At 42.8% G+C, this 17,529-nt stretch overlaps 1 protein-coding gene across 2 annotated transcripts in view; it reads left to right on the top strand.

Moving 5' to 3' along the window:
- Positions 1 to 17,529, top strand: part of LOC120918610 (protein-glutamine gamma-glutamyltransferase E-like) — a 148,841-nt gene that overhangs the window by 56,308 nt on the left and 75,004 nt on the right. Inside the window, exon 1 of one of the 2 annotated variants that reach the window (XM_040330284.1) lies at positions 12,073 to 12,179. The exons of the other annotated variant lie outside the window; for it this stretch is intronic. Coding sequence (XP_040186218.1) covers positions 12,173 to 12,179 — 7 coding nt within the window. The 5' untranslated portion in view covers positions 12,073 to 12,172. Of the gene's footprint in view, positions 1 to 12,072; positions 12,180 to 17,529 lie in introns of those variants that run through there. 2 annotated transcript variants of the gene reach the window in all.

Genomic DNA, 17,529 nt, shown 5'->3' with positions numbered 1-17,529 from the left:
TCACACTATTTTGCTGCCACTTTGCTGCTGCAACTTGGGCCCAACTTCTGGGAATGCCTGTGTAATATTGCGCCCTATGTACCGCAAGTCACATGAAAGTCACACCAAAGTAGTACAGGGAATACTTTGAAGTTGCTGCAACTTGAAGTAGCACAGCTATGAATGGTTATCATTAAGAATCATGGGGTACAACTTGTCATGCAACTCGGAGGTCCAAATTTGCTGGAAAAGTTGCCCAACTGTGAAACAAGTCATATATATTTTAATAGAAAGGAGCTCTCATTTATATTTGCATAGTCCTTACTGATTTACATCAGCAGGGGGACCCTGCGTCAATTAAAAAAAAAAAACATGGCGTTGGGTTCCCCCCAAAATCCATACCGGGTCATTCAAGTCTGGTATGGATTTTAAGGGGAAACCTGCACCAAAATTGAAAAAAATGGTGTGGGGTTCCCCCCAAAAATCCATACCAGACCCTTCTCCGAGCACGCAACCTGGCAGGCCGCAGGAAAAAAGGGGGGATAAAAGAGCGGCCCCCCCTCCTGAACCGTACCAGCCCACATGCCCTCAACTTGGTGGGGACAAGGGCCTCATCCCCACATCCCTTGCCCGGTGATTGTGGGGGTCTGCGGGCGGGGGGCTTATCGGAATCTGGAAGCCCCCTTTAACAAAGGGGACCTCCAGATGCCGCCCCCCCCATGTGAATTGTTAACGAGGTACATTGTACCCCTACCATTTCACAAATAAAAATGTCAAAATATTAAAAACCACAGGAGACAGTTTGGGACAAGTCTTATTAAAAAGAAAAAAACGATGTAATCCAGTCTGGAGTGATACGGAGAAAAAAAAAAACGATGCAGCTACGAACGACGCGTTTTAAATTACTTTTTTTCCTTTAGAAATGTCATTTTGTGCAGGGACTTTTCCAAGCACGGGAAACATGCGCTACTTTACAAGCAGACTATAGACACCCCCCCCCCACCCAGGTACGAAATTTAAAGACGTTCTCGGCTTTGTGGGACTATATCTGAATGATGCCTGCAGCTACAGGCATCATTCAGATATTGCCGTTTTCAGCCGGCGATTCCCTACACCATAAGAGGGCTTGATCGTTCTTACAGGTGACGAGAGGAGACGTCCCCCCTCCCGCCGCCCTCTGGTGCTTCTACCGACTCACCTGAGGGGTGGATGAGAGAGAGGGTGTGAGAGCGATGGGTGTGAGAAAGAGGGGGGTGGGGGAGAGGTGGGTGTGAGGGTGGGAGAGAGAGATCCCCCTGTGACTTTCTCAGGCAGCCCCTGTCTGTGTTGGTAGGCGTGTGTGATGCACCTACCTCACGCCTGTCCTCGGTCAGCCTGTCTTCCTGTTCCAGGACAATCACAGCTGGGAGAGGAGTTGGAGAAGGAGTACAGGCTCTGACACTCTGGGAGGTGTGGCGGTGAGGCGTAGTCTTCTCTCACTCCCTCCCGAGCTCTCCCTCTTGCTATTTGAAAATGCCGCTGCCCTGCACCCCACCGCCACTGGACTAACGACGAACTCTCCAGGACCACGACAAAGGGGCGGGGCTCAGCTGAAGGGGACGTGCTGCTGCTTTGAGCCCCTCTGCACTGAAGGAGGAGTAAGTTAAGTCCTCCTCCGCTTTGATTGCTGGGCGTTACATTGAGAGCAAGTGCTTTGTGAAAACTGTGCTCGCCGCTCTGCGCTACGTCGGCGTAGCGTATATTCGATACGCTACGCCGGCATAACTATGCGCCGAGGTATGTGAATCCGGGCCATACTTTATACCTTCTGCTTTTTGTGCTTTGCTCATTACACAACCTTAACTCAATATATCACTTGATGACAGAAGTCAATTGGTTATTCAAGCTGCTGGCATCTATGTAGCTGGAGGAATGCCATGCTGAAAATTGATAGGTGTAACCCACTATCATTATTATTCATCTACAGCAGCCATTTTACAGTCTACCACCATGGCCAAAAGTTGGCCAAAAGTTTTGAGAATGACACAAATACTAATTTTCACAAAGTCTGCTGCCTCAGTTTTTGAGATGGGAAATTGCATACCCTCCAGAATGTTATGAAGAGTGATCAGACGAATTGCAATTAATTGCAAAGTTCCTCTTTGCCATGAAAATTAACTTAATCCCATAAAAAAAATTTCCACTGCATTTGTGAAGAAGGCTTCAGGGTGCCCAAGAAAGTCCAGCAAGCGCCAGGACTGTCTAAAGAGGATTCAGCTGCAGGATCGGAGTGCCACCAGTGCATAGCTTGCTCAGGAATGGCAGCAGGCAGGGGTGAGCGCATCTGCACGCACAGTGAGGCGAAGACTTTTGGAAGATGGCCTGGTGTCAAGAAGGGCAGCAAAGAAGCCACTTCTCTCCAAAAAAAAAAAAATCAGGGACAGATTGATCTTCTGCAGAAAATATGGTGAATGGACTGCTGAGGACTGGGGCAAAGTCATATTCTCCGATGAAACCTCTTTCCGATTGTTTGGGGCATCAGGAAAAAGGCTTGTCCGGAGAAGAAAAGGTGAGCGCTACCATCAGTCCTGTGTCATGCCAACAGTAAAGCATCCTGAGACCATTCATGTGTGGGGTTGCTTCTCATCCAAGGTAGTGGGCTCACTCACAATTTTGCCCAAAAACACAGCCATGAATAAAGAATGGTACCAAAACACCCTCCAACAGCAACTTCTTCCAACAATCCAACAACAGTTTGGTGAAGAACAATGCATTTTCCAGCACGATGGAGCACCGTGCCATAAGGCAAAAGTGATAACTAAGTGGCTCGGGGACCAAAACGTTGACATTTTGGGTCCATGGCCTGGAAACTCCCCAGATCTTAATCCCATTGAGAACTTGTGGTCAATCCTCAAGAGGCGGGTGGACAAACAAAAACCCACTAATTCTGACAAACTCCAATGTGCTTTGCTCATTACACAACCTTAACTCAATATATGACTTGATGACAGAAGTCAATTGGTTATTCAAGCTGCTGGCATCTATGTAGCTGGAGGAATGCCATGCTGAAAATTGATAGGTGTAACCCACTATCATTATTTTTCATCTACAGCAGCCATTTTACAGTCTACATATGGTGCTCAGTTAGTCTTCAATCTATAGTTCATATGCTAATACCACTATGCTGTACGTGCTTTTAACTAAAACATTACAAGCTATAGAACTTTTTAGAACAACAAGCTTTCTAGAACATTACACGGAACCTTGTATAGGCAGTAGCGGCCGGTGCTCAACATTTTTGGATGGGGCGCAAACAAACTGAAAAAAAAAAAAAAAACATAAATTTGAGCTACCAAATTGTCATCAAACGCAGCCACTGTGCCATAAACACAGCTACTGTGCCCATCAAACTCAGCCACTGTGCCCATCAAACGCAGCCACTGTGCCATCAAACACAGCCACTGTGCCATCAAACGCAGCTACTGTGCCCATCAAACGCAGCCACTGTGCCCATCAAACGCAGCCACTGTGCCCATCAAACGCAGCCACTGTGCCCATCAAACGCAGCCACTGTGCCCATCAAACGCAGCCACTGTGCCCATCAAACGCAGCCACTGTGCCATCAAACGCAGCCACTGTTTCCATAATTTGCCACCACTGTGCCCATCAAACGCAGCCACTGTGCCCATCAATAGCTGACACTGTGCCCATTAATTGCCGCTACTGTGCCCCATCAGACGCTGCCAGTGTGCTTATCAATTGCCACTACTGTGCCCCATCAGATGTCTCCAGTGTGCCCCATCAGATGCTGCCAGTGTGCCCCATCAGATGCCACCAGTATGCCCCATCAGATGCCGCCAGTGTGCCCCATCAGATGCCGCCAGTGTGCCCCATCAGATGCCACCAGTGTGCCCCATCAGATGCTGCCCGGAACTTACCTGTCTCGGAGCGGGTCAGCCGCGGTCTCCTGCATGTCCTCCATGTCTTCTTTCGTCCTCTCTCAATCGTCCAATCACAGCACCTGACGTTTCAGCCAATTTGGTGACCGGTAACAGACCCGGCAACCTGATTGGCTGAGAGGCAGATTCAGTGTTAGCAAAGCAAATTCCTTTGCTAACACACAGCTGAGTGGACAGCGAATGCCTAGCATGGCGCCCGCTGTTCACATTTTTGGGCGCCTATTAGAGCCTATGGCTCTAATCAGGTGCTTCCAAAAAACACCTCGCCGGTGAATTTCAGGTGCCCGGTGCCCGAAAAGGGGCCGGACACCTGAGTCTATCTATGGTGATAGAGCGGTGCAGGAGAGAGGGGGCCGCGCTCCTGCGCCCTTTATGGATGCACCGCCACTGGTATAGGGAGAATATTGTCAGAAAATCTTACCTCTCTAAAAATTCTCACTGAGATCTGCTAAACCAATTTCAGAGTATAAAGAGGTAGGTTGGTAAAAGCTGTTTTATTATTACATTCCTAAACAAGATGGCGGTCAGCTGTGACATTAGGCCTGAAGCCTCCTGGGATGTGTATCAAGATCCCAGGTGGCTGTGGACAGGGTGGGGAAAGTGGGGCTGGCCAAGGTGACGTCATCCTAAAAAAAAAAATGGATTCACTTCATAAAAAACACAATGGGGTAGATTCAGAGAGAAGATACGACGGCGTATCTCCAGATACGCCGTCGTATCTCTGAGTCCAGCCGGTCGTATCTATGCGCCTGATTCAATAGAATCAGTTACGCATAGATTTCCCTAAGATCCGACCGGCGTAAGTGTTTTACACCGTCGTATCTTAGGCCATATTTACGCTGGCCGCTAGGTGTTGCTTCCATAGATTTACGCAAAGAATATGCAAATGAGCTAGATACGCCGATTCAAATTTTTACCTTACCTTGCATTGAAGCAGATATGCAGAACCCCTGATAGTGCTGTTGTTTTTCTTAGCATGACTTTCAGCAAGTTAATTGTAATTTTTCTGGATAGCCCAGAAGTACCACATAATGTTCTGGAAAACACAGCTAATGTAACCGTGATAAAAGTCTGACTCACCCTCACATGGTGGGTGGATTTCGCTTTAATTACTGTTCACTAAAAGATCTTACTCAAGAACTAGTGACTATTTTGTAGTCACTACCCCTCTTTCTGATCACATACTGTATGGTTTTCCATTGACTAGAGAATGATTTAATTAAGAGGAAAAAGCCAGGCTGTTGCTATGCAGCAAGGGGAAACTGATCCATTTATTATAACACCGGCCATACATGGGTCCAAACTTGGCCAGTCTGGTAGGGAACGGTCAAATTTTGATCCATGTATGAGCAGGCTGATTGTACCCAAGTGGATCCACCGACAGCCTTTTGGAGTTACTTTTAGATACTTGAAGATACTGGAGAGTTAATAAAAGACCACACAGATGAGTTCTTGCTGGGAAAAAAAAAACATTTTAAGCAACAGACAACATGGATTCATGAAAAACAGAAGTTGTCAGACAAACCTGATTTCTTTTTATGAAGAGGTAAGTAAAACCCTGGACAGAGGCGTGGCTGTGGACGTGGTATACTTGGATTTTGCAAAAATCGTTCGATACAGTTCCCCACACACGGCTCGTGTGTAAGGTAAAGTCTACAGGATTGGAAATATCTGTGTGTAAATGGATAGAAAACTGGCTGAACGACAATTAAGAGACATTAATGATTCTTACTCCGAATGGTCTAGGGTTATCAGTGGTGTACCCCAAGGTTCAGTGTTGGGACCCTTACTTTTTAATACCTTTATAAATTATATTGGGTCTGAGATCAAAAGTAACATTTCTGTCTTTGCAGATGACACCAAGCTATGCAGTGAAATAACGTCCTTACAGGATGTCTCCAATTTACAAGCCGACCTCAATGCTCTGTCTAATTGGGCGACTATGTGGCAGATGAGGTTTAATGTTGATAAATGTAAAGTTATGCACTTGGGGGCTAAGAATATGCATGCATCATACATACTAGGGGGAGTACAACTGGGGGGATCTGTAGTGGAGAAGGATCTGGGGGTTTTGGTAGATCATAAGCTCAGTAATGGCATGCAATGCCAAGCTGCGGTTTCCAAAGCAAGCAAAGTCCTTTCTTGTATTAGGAGAGGTATGGACTCCAGAGAGAGAGATATAGCTTTGCTCCTGTACAAATCATTAGTAAGACCTCATCTGGAATATGTGGTTCAGTTTTGGGCACCAGTTCTCAAAAAGGATATCGGGGAACTGGAGAAAGTAGAGAGAAGGGCAACCAAACTGCTAAGAGGCTTGGAGGAGCTCAGCTATGAGGAAAGATTATAGGAACTGAATTTATTCACTCTTAAGAAAAGGAGATTAAGGGGGGATATGATCAACATGTACAAATATATAAGGGGTCCATATAGTGAACTCGGTGTTGAGTTATTCACTTTATGGTCAACACAAAGGACAAGGGGGCACTCTTTACGTCTAGAGGAAAAAAGATTTCATCTCCAAATACGAAAAGGTTTCTTCACAGTAAGAGCTGTGAAAATGTGGAACAGACTCCCACCAGAGGTGGTTCTGGCCAACTCAGTAGATTGCTTTAACAAAGGCCTGGATTAGTTCCCAAATGCACACAATATAACTGGGTACTAACATTTATAGATAAAGTTGATCCGCGTAATATCCGATTGCCTCTCGGGGATCAGAAAGGAATTGTTTCCCCTTCTGTAGCAAATTGGATCATGCTCTACTGGGGTTTTTTTTCGCCTTCCTCTGGATCAACTGTGGGTATAGCATTCGGTATATGGGATTGTATGATATTATTATTATTATTATTTTATTTTTGTATGGTTGAACTGGGTGGACTTGTTTATTTTTTCAACCTGACTAACTATGTAATCAAAAACTCTCTATATGGGGGATAGATACATATAAACCCCATTGGAGGGGCAGCTCTCTTGTTAGAGAGATTTCCAAGCAAGAAATGGCTTGGATATACAGGGCAAAAACATATGCGCCATTTAGATTGAACGTCAACACTGATGTGAACGCCTTTATTAATAATTCTTGATTAGTCACACTATGAGAGGTGGGGTGGAATATGGTTGTTCACTAGGCACAATATTCATGTATATCACGTCAGTACATGTGTGTATATTTTCTTTTTCTTGTAGATATTTGGAAGTAATTTTTGTAGTATAAAAAATATATGGTGATTGTCACCGGCGCAAAGAAATAAATTATATTAAATTGACCTGCTGCAGTACTATATAAACCTCCGAAAAGGTTTAAGTGCGTAAATAGAAGAATGTTGTTACTGCGCTGGTCTAGTTATGCGATGACACAAAATATTAGTAACTTATATGTGAAACAATAAAGTGCAAAATCCAGTGCAGTGATATACGTGATAAAGCACAATATAAATAACTATACAAATAAATAAATAAATAAATTGCAATATCCAGCTCTTGGCACTACGCAATTGTACATGCTCGTGAGAGCTGGATATTGCAATTTATTTATTTGCATAGTTATTTATATTGTGCTTTATCACGTATATCACTGCACTGGATTTTGCACTTTATTGTATCACATATAAGTTACTAATATTTTGTGTCATCGCATAACTAGACCAGCGCAGTAACAACATTCTTCTAATTTTTGTAGTATGTTTGTAATATTTATTCTTGGTTCTGGTTCATCACCTACCCACGGATTAGCAGTTATGTTTTTTCATTATTTTTCACATGTAGTTTCTTGTCCCAATAAATTGGGTTTATTAATCTATAGTTCCTTGACAGGAATCTGCGGCCTTTGTAGTTAGGGCAGCGCATATAGAATCACTTTGATCACTTTTTGTAAATGAATATGGGGCAGTTCCATCTGTGTCATTCAGGAATTTACCTGTGAGATACTGATAATTTACATTTTACATTTGGTCCACCTAGATTCTTTATATATAGGTCAGCACAAGGGAGTTTCAGGCAGTCTTGGAATCCCACACACTATTTTGAGTGACCTCAGCGTATGGGTGGGGTTCTCATCAATGAGCTATAATCCGCACTACGTGGTGGTGTCCTGGAGTTGGTGTTGAGTTGATTAATTCTTTTTAGAAACATTCATCATATAGTCATTCCAGGGGCATCAGTAGGGTTATCGGAATTTTTAATTCATTTAATCGATAATCAATAATTCAACTTAACAAAATTGAATACATTTTTCTAGATAACCGAACATTGTTTTGTTTTTTTAAATCAAAGGAATTTTTTTTAATTTTAATTTAATTGCAGGGGGGAACCCAGAATATCATTTGGTTTTCCATCCCTTTTTTATGGCATAATTTAATTTATTCAAATCATCTTGGTTTGTATAATAGTCCAAACAAACCTAATATTCCCAGTTATACCAATGTTTTCGTACATTCCATTTTTTTAGATCAGTACCGTTACTGGGCAGTAGGTGTCGCTGTATTTTTGGAGTGAATAGCTCTGCTTATGTACATCTGATCTATTCCCGGAGTGTAGGATGGGATATAAGATAGTTGTGGCAGTATGGTTTTTGTATAACGAACAAATGTTTAATGTCTATAGATGATGTGTCTTTACAGATACAATCTATGGAGTTTTTTTTGCGCCAATTTCTGGTGACATACCATTCCACTATTGTCATGATGGACAATTTGTGCTGTCTGCAGAGTTGGGAGCCATGTTGGAGCCAGCTCGGCCAACACTGCGCATGTCCATGAGTTGGCTCTGAACCAGAAGGAGGCTTTGTTTTATCTATGACTGTTAAATAGTGGTGCCCCTGGAAGAAGTATGTTTTTTACGAAACGGACGTAGGGCAGAGCGGCGTAGTGACGTCACCTAGAGCTCCAATACGATCCCCCAGCAGGACGGGTGTCTGGAATTTGTTTACCGGCCGGCACACCAGATTTAAGGCCGATTTTTCTGCTAAACATTGTAAGTGCAATACTTATTTTAAATAATCTTTTGTATACGTTTAATGCGCTATGTGGAGCCATTGTTGTCTCTTGCATGTTGGATATATTTGCTGGTGATTTGCTAATATTGGATGAGCTGTTAAGGCTGAATCTGTCTGAGCTGCTTGGCTGGAGTAAGCATCTTAACTACAGGCTTGAATGATCCCCTGTCATATGGGATCCTGGTAAGCTGGTAAGGAGCCATTTCATTCATTGGTGGAGGATCATCACTTTTTTGGACACGTTTACTTTTAGACTTTGGATTTCGTCACAGAACACTGGTGTTCAGCAACTTTGATGAATCATTTAATACATGTATGGACTATTTTTTGTCATATGAATTTTAGTTCAAAACTTATGGTCACTTTATAATTTATATTCACTATATTGGCTATACTTAGAGTCACATTAGTATATGTCACTAGTTAGATATATTTATCAACACTAGATTTTTTCTGTGGTAATTTATTATTTATAATTACCAGGATTACCATTAGTTAGGGGATAGCGCAATTTATATATTCTTTCTAACTATGTAATCAATTCGTTAAAGGGTTGAATATTTTTAGGTTCTTTCGGATTTTTGTATTTTCAGATGTTCACTCTTTTGGATTTTCGTTCTTTCTGACAATTAGTATGCATATGCATTTGCCAAAAGAGTCTTTTGTTCATTAGGATGCTTCCGAATTAATGAATATGCCGAATTTCATCCGAAAACAAATTAGTAACAAAACTTGCACATGTTTAATCCAGGCATTGTCCGGCTTTGACCAATGTATGTATGCATATTTCATAACTGTGGGATCCCTGTGGAAGCTGGAAATCACTCTGGACTTTTCTACTACCATAGTGATCACCACAGTTTTCCAAGTCATGTGTCAAGTGGCTGCCCTGCCATAGTACCCCCGGGGCGAGGGTCTTATTCAGAGTATGTGTCAAATTTTTCTCAATGAATGCAACATGCTCTGTGATTGGAGGAGATAAAGAGGCGGGGCAGTAATGTAATGATGATCATGTTATTATTTCTCTTAGCACATGTTTCCTTTAGGAAATGGTGTCCAGCCAAGTAATACAAAATCCTCCAATTTGGAATTAAATATAAAACATGTGATCAAGCTGTATGTATGTAATTTCCCTACTAAAGCTATAGATACATCTTCTAGATTGTAAGCTCTAATGAGCAGGGCTCTCTGACTCCTCCTGTATTGAATTGTATTGTAAAGCCTCGTACACATGTGACTGACATCTGACAAATCCGTGGAATTTTGTCCGAAGGGCGTTGGCCGTGAACTTGTTCTGCATACAACCGGCCGGCACACCAGATTTAAGGCCAATTTTTCTGCTAAACATTGTAAGTGCAATACTTATTTTAAATAAACTTTTTTTAAACGTTTAATGCGCTATGTGGAGCCATTGTTGTCTCTTGCATGTTGGCATGGGCGTCCGCTCCATAGGGCAAGGGGGGTCATCTGACCCCCCCTGGGATCGTGTAAGAGTGTCACTGCAATGATTATTTATGTCTGCAGTCTGTCAGTGTATTTACTCCGCTCCCGCGGCCCGCCCCTGTTTGCCGGCACCAATTCCAGCCTGGCCAATATGATCATCGTGCTGCCGAGCTGCTAACCTTAGTTTACACCCCCGCCCGGCGCCCGTCCTGTCGGCGTGATGTCACTCACGGCGGGCGGGGATTATCATTCAGGGCTGGCTGGGATGGCACTGATGAGGAGTGTAGAGAGGAGGAGCCAGCGCCGCCAACGAGGAACAAACCAGGCAAGCACCAACAACATCTATTTTCATCACAAAATGTCCTAAATGTCCTGCACAGTTGCACTGGTCATAGTAACTCATGTATTAGTGTCCTGCACTGTGCAGGACATTAATACATGAGTTACCATGACCATGCATATTTACTCTGGCCGCTAGGTGACGCTTCCGTATATTTACGCAAGAAATATGCAAATGAGCTAGATACGCAGATTCAGAAACGTACGTCCGGCCGGCGCATTTTTTTACGTCGTTTACGTTAGGCTTTTTCCGGCGTAAAGTTACCCCTGCTATATGAGGCGTAGCTAATGTTAAGTATGGACATCGTTCCCGTGTCGAGTTTTTAAAATGTTACGTCGTTTGCGTAAGTCGTTCGCGAATAGGGCTGTACGTAAGTTACGTTCACGTCTAAAGCATTGATGATTTGCGGCGTAATTTCGAGCATGCGCACTGGGATTTTTTCACGAATGGCGCATGCACCGTTCGTAAAAAACGTTGATTACGCGGGGTGACAGTTAATATACATAAAACACGCCCACATCATCCACATTTGAATTAGGCGGGCTTACTCCGACACACATACGTTACGCCGCCGTAACTAAGGGCGCAAGTTGTTTCTGAATACGGAACTTGCGCCCAAATTTTCTGCGATACGTTACGCCCGCCCATAGATCCGGGCCCTGATTTTTTTTTACTAGTAATGGCGGTAATCAGCAACTCTCTGCCCGTCGCCGCCCGTCACACGGCCTGTCAAATCTTACTTTCCGGGCCCAACTACTACTGGGTGGGGAGCGGAGGAAGATCACTCCGCCAGGGAAGGCAAGGAGATAAGAAGGCAGGCGGCTGTCCAGGACTTGAGCCAAGGCAGAAGAACATGCGAGCGGAGCTGAATGGGCATGCACCCAAAACGGAAGAAATATTCCCTCCGCTCCGACCAGCATACGATCATCAGAAAGGGGCACAGATAATGGAAAAAATACACCCCCCTAAGCTAGCAGGGGTGTGTAATTAAGATTTTCTTTTTTTATTCTGCACAGACTTTCTTTGAAATTGCCCCAGCCCCTGTTCAAATCCAATCCGGGGACAAAACCGGGGACAGACTTGGTCCGGGGACAGTGTCTTCAATCCGGGGACTGTCCCCAGAAACCAGGGATGTCTGGTCACCCTACATTAAATGTACTGTCTGCCCTCATGTTGTAAAGTGCTCTGCAAACTGTTGGTGTTATATAAACCATGTATTATAATAATAATATTAATTTGTATACGTATGAGTAGCTCTGACTGGCATGTCCCCAGACAAGTTCAGGCTGTTGTGACTGTGAGACCTCAGTAATTACATACCAGCCTTAAAAAAACCCAATATGTGTGTACAGCAGTAACAAAAAAAAAAGAAGGAAACAACCTCACCCATGTGTTTTGCATACAGAATACAATATAAGAACACACAGCATTGTTGGATAGTATAACAAAGACGGACTGATACACAAAGACACAAAGTGCAAGATGTCAAGTAAGTGTGTATAGATGGGTGTGTGTACCTGGTCGCCTGAATGTTGTAGGAATGGATAAGTGACTGGCTGAGCATAATAAATAATTATACTATTTAGGTATTTTAAATACTTTTCCAAAAGAAGTTTTAAAACATAAAAACAATATAAATTATTAAGAAAATCTAACAAGTTATCTAGCTCAATAAGCTGTAAATACTGAAAATGCCAACAGTATTACAATCCTCTATTACATTTTGCAAAACATAATCAATTGAACTATCAAAAAGACATTTACACTGAGTTTTAGCACAGGGATATGTCTTGATGGCAAGATGTAATTGTTACCATAAAAGTTTACAGTGTGAGAAAAGGTTAATGACACCCTGTCTATAGGGTACAGGGGAGTATCAACGTTCTCAGGGGGGTCCAAGGTCCATAACCCCATAATGTGTGTATATATATATATATATATATATATATATATATATATATATATATATATATATATATATATATATAATTAATGTATTTCATTAATGTATTTATTGATAAGCAGATTTGTTATATTGTCTGAGGCATGGTATGTGGATCTTTGGGTACCGCAAATCCTATTGAATGATTTGGATTTTTTTCAGACAATAGCCAGTTGCAGTGTAAACAATGAATGCTGATGATGTCATGTGTCCTATAAACCTACATTAGTGTTAAAGTGGAGGTCCACCCTAAAGAGAGAAAAATGACACCAAAATGCTACAAAAAAAATGAAAAAAAATCATTTGAAATTGTTATTTTTTTTACATACCAGAATTTGCGGTTTCTATGCGGATCTTTCTAATCTGCCTTTTCCTAGTCCGCGGCTGGTCTTTATCCTTGCGTTGTCTTCTGGGGAATGGGGAGCGCTGCCTTCTGGGAACTTTGTGTATCCCAGAGAGCAGCCTCCATTTCACAAGACTTGCACATGTGCAGTAGGAAAACGGGCAGTGAAGCTGCAAGGCTTTACTGCCTGTTTCCCTTAGTGAGGATGGCTGCACCCTGCCACGATCGAGGGATCGCCCTCGGGGGGGGCGACGTCGCGGGCGCCTTGGACAGGTAAGTGTGTTTTTTAAAAGTCAGCAGCTACAGTGTTTGTAGCTGCTGACTTTAAAAAAAAAAATCGCTGCTGACTTTTAAAAAAAAAAAATCCCAGGTGGAACCCTGCTTTAAAACGGATCTTCACCCTCAATTTGATGTTGCCTCCTCTTCTCCATCCCTCTTTCTCTCCATTGTGCAAAAAGGGCTTCTTACCTTTATTTTTAATAAGTACATATCCCAGGAGGCATAGTCCTTCAAAAGGTCTGGACCCCAAAGCATCTTGTCCCCATGTTGATGGGGACAAGGGCCTCATTCCAACAACCCTTGCCCGGTGGTTGTGGGGGTCTGCAGGTGAGGGGGCTTATCGGAATCTGGAAGCCCCCTTTAACAAGGGGACCCCCAGGTCCTGGCTCCCCCCAGGTCCTGGCTCCCCCCCCCTATGTGAATTGGTAACAGGTACATTGTACCCCTACCATTTCACCCAAAAAAGTGTAAAAAAAACAAAAAAAACAAAGAGCCAGCTTGGGACAAGTCCTTTATTAAAAAATAAAAAAGTCCAGCGATGTAGATCCATCTCGCTCCGACAGGACTGAAAAAAAAGTTGCTACAGATACGCCTCGACCCCCAGGCATTTTTTTTTTTTTTTACATTTTGGTTCGGGGTTCCACTTAACCCCTTCCATACAGGGCATTTTCACCCCCTTCCTGCTCAGACCAATTTTTAGTTTTCAGCGCTGTTGCACTTTGAATGACAATTGCGTGGTCATGCAACACTGTACCCAAACAAAATCTTTATGTTTTTTTCCCCCCACAAATAGAGCTTTCGTTTGGTGGTATTTGATCATCTCTGCGGTTTTTATTTTTTGCGCAATAAACAAAAGAAGAGCGGAATTTTTTTTTAAAAACACATTTTTTTACTTTTTAATTTAATAAATATCACAATTAAAAAAAAAAAAAAAACATTTTTTTCCCTCAGTTTAGGCCGATACGTATTCTTCTACATATTTTTGGTAAAAAAATAAAACGCAATACTCGTATATTGATTGGTTTGGGCAAAAGTTATAGCGTCTACAAAATAGGTGATAGATTTATGGCATTTTTATTTTATATTTTTTTTTACTAGTAATGGCGGCGATCTGCGATTTTTTATTGTGCCCGTGACATTGCGGCGAACACATCGGACACTTTTGACACGTTTTTGAGACCATTCACATTTATACAGTGATTAGTGCTATAAATATGCAATGATTACTGTCTAAATGTGACTGGCAGGGAAGGGGTTAACCACTAGGGGGCGCTGAAGGGGTTAAAATGTTCCCTATAGTGTGTTCTAACTGTAAGGGGGAGGGGACTCACAAGGGGAGGAGACCGATGTGTGTTCCTCTGTACTGGGAACACAGCATTGGTCTCCTCACCGCTGACAGGAGGTGGATATGTGTGTTTACACACACAGATCCACACTCCTGCCGTGATCACCGGCAATCGCGGTGCCCGGCGGGCAATCGCAGCCGCCGGGCATGCACGCTTGGTCACAAACGGTGCCGCTGGCACGCGCGCCCTAGAACGCTGGGAATACAGGACGTCATATGACGTCCACCCGGATTGAGGAAGGGTTCCTGCCGACGTCATTTGACAATGCGTCGGTAGGGAAGGGGTTAATATTCATTCCAGACCCAAAGGGCCTGGTAATGGACTGAGGGAGGAGCCCATGCCATTTTATTTCAATGACTTTTATCTGTATTGCTGGGACTCGACAATTCATTATAGCCATTACTTTTTTTCCTTTAGAAATGTCATTTTGTGCAGGGACTGTTCTAAACATGGAAAAAATTTGCCACTTTACACGCATACTATAGACACCTCCCCCGGTATGAAATTTAAAGGAATATTTCACTTTTATTCTTTCACTTTAAGCATTATTAAGATCACTGCTCCTGAAAAAACGTCAGTTTTTAAAACTTTTTTTGCATTGATACATGTACCCTGGGGCAGGACCCGGGTCCCCAAACACTTTTTATGACAATAACTTGCATATAAACCTTTCAAATTAGCACTTTTGATTTTTCATGTTCGTGTCTCATAGACTTTAATGGTGTTCGTGTGTTCGAACACAATTTTTGCCTGTCCGCAAGTTCTGGTGCGAACCGGCGTGTTTTGGTTATCCTTACTTTCTATTTCAGTGATCCAGAACGAGTAGTGTGCAGTTGATAGGTCTGATCATACTGGGTCAGTAATGACTTTAACTGCTTGTCCACCACCCGCCGTCAAATGACGGCGGGAGGAAGACCCTTTTGTTCTGGGTGGATGTCATATGACGTTGCACCTTTCTAAGCCAGGGGGCGCGTGTCAGACACCCGTGATTGCCCAGTAATTGAGCAGGACCGTGGATCTGTGTGTGTAAACACACAGATCCACGTCCTGTCAGGGAGAGGAGACCGATGGTGTGTCTCTTGTACAAAGGGACCACCATTGCTCACCTTCCCCAGTCAGTCCCCTCCCCACACAGTAAGAATCACTCCCTAGGGAACACATTAACCCCTTGATCGCCCCCCAGTGTTAACCCCTTCCCTGCCAGTTATATTTATACAGTAATCAATGCATTTTTACAGCAGGGATCGCTGTATAAATATGAATGGTCCCAAAAATGTGTCAAAAGTGTCCGATGTGTCTGCCGCAATATCGCAGTCACGATAAAAATCACTGATTGCCGCCACTACTAGTAAAAAAAAAAAATGCTACAAATCTATCCGCTATTTTGTAGCTGCTATAACTTTTGCGCAAACCAATCAATATATGCTTATTGCAATTTTTTTTTAACCAAAAATATGAAGAGGAATACATATCGACTGAGGAAAAAATTTGTTTTAAAAAAAAAAAGTCTCTATGATCGCCGGAGGTCGGGTGCGATGTTGCGACGTCACGCCCGGCCTCTGCATTTCAAAAAATGGCGCCGCTTCGGCTGGCAAGCCTTGATCTTTTTTATTTTTTATTTTTAGCTTCCCAGCCTAGAAGTGAGATGTGGGGTCTTATTGACCCCATATCTCACTGTAAAGAGGATCTGTCATGCCATTTTCCTATTAAAGCGGGAGTTCCGCAGGAAATGCTTATTTTTTTAACCTGTGCATATACTGCTTTTAACAGAGTTAAGAGTGTACTCACTTCTTGGAATTTTCTAGGCATTTGCATTGAAATTCTGCCGTAAATCAGTGTTTATAAAAATTTGTGCACTTCGGTTCCATATTGCTTGTGGGTATTGTGAAGCCCACAAGCAAAGACTTCCAGGATTCGGTGAATGCTGATATCCCAGCATTCACCGCTCTATGGGCAGTGTTGACGGCGAGCAGCGCGGTTGCCAACAATTAAAATGGTTGAATTAGATCCGCCCTCATCACCTGACCTGCTTCATGGGTCACGTGATGAGTAAAATCCCGCGATATTTCGTTAATCAGCCTTATGAATCGTCTCCTGGGAAGCGTGACGCTGTGCTCCCAGGAGACATTGCAATCCAGAAATGAAATGACACGCCCACTCCCGCGGGAGGGATACCCGGAAGTGCCTGGTATTGTGTCCTGAATAAAGGTATTGCAATCATATAAAAAATTATTGATAGCGGATTTTATATGTACTTATTGTGCCGGTCTTAATAAGCTGCTGTTTCTATTGAGGGTGAACCTCCGCTTTAAAAGTGATGTTTACATTCCTTGTAATAGGAATAAAAGTGATCAAAAATTTATTTTTATTTTTTTAAAGTGTCAAATTATTATTTTTTAAGTAACATTAACAATAAAATATATATTTTTTCTAAGTGCCCCTGTGCTCGCACGCAGAAGCGAACGCATACGTAAGTCCCGTCCACATATGAAAATGGTGTTCAGACCACACATGTAAGGTATCGCTGTGAATGTTAGAGTGAGAGCAATAATTCTAGCCCTAGACCTTCTCTGTAACTCAAAACATGTAACCAGTAAGAAAATGTAGAGCATTGCCTATGGGGATTTTTAAGTACCGAAGTTTGGCACCATTCCACGAGCGTGTGCAATTTTGAAGCGTGACATGTTAGGTATCTTTTTACTCTGCTCAACTTTATCTTTCACATTATGCAAAAAAAAATTGGGCTAACTTTACTGTTTTGTTTTTTTAAAAGCATGAAACTGTTTTTTTCCCCCAAAAAAATGCTGCGCAAATACTGTGCGAGATAAAAAGTTGCAATGACGGCCATTGTATTCTCTAGGGTCTCTGCTAAAAAAACATATATAATGTTTGGGGGTTCTAAGTCATTTTCTAGCAAAAAAAAAATGAT

This window comes from Rana temporaria, chromosome 12 (genome assembly GCF_905171775.1).
Source record: "Rana temporaria chromosome 12, aRanTem1.1, whole genome shotgun sequence".
Taxonomy (NCBI): Eukaryota; Metazoa; Chordata; class Amphibia; order Anura; family Ranidae; genus Rana; species Rana temporaria.
Note: the sequence above shows the minus strand (reverse complement) of the source record. Positions and strands in the feature narration are given on the sequence as shown.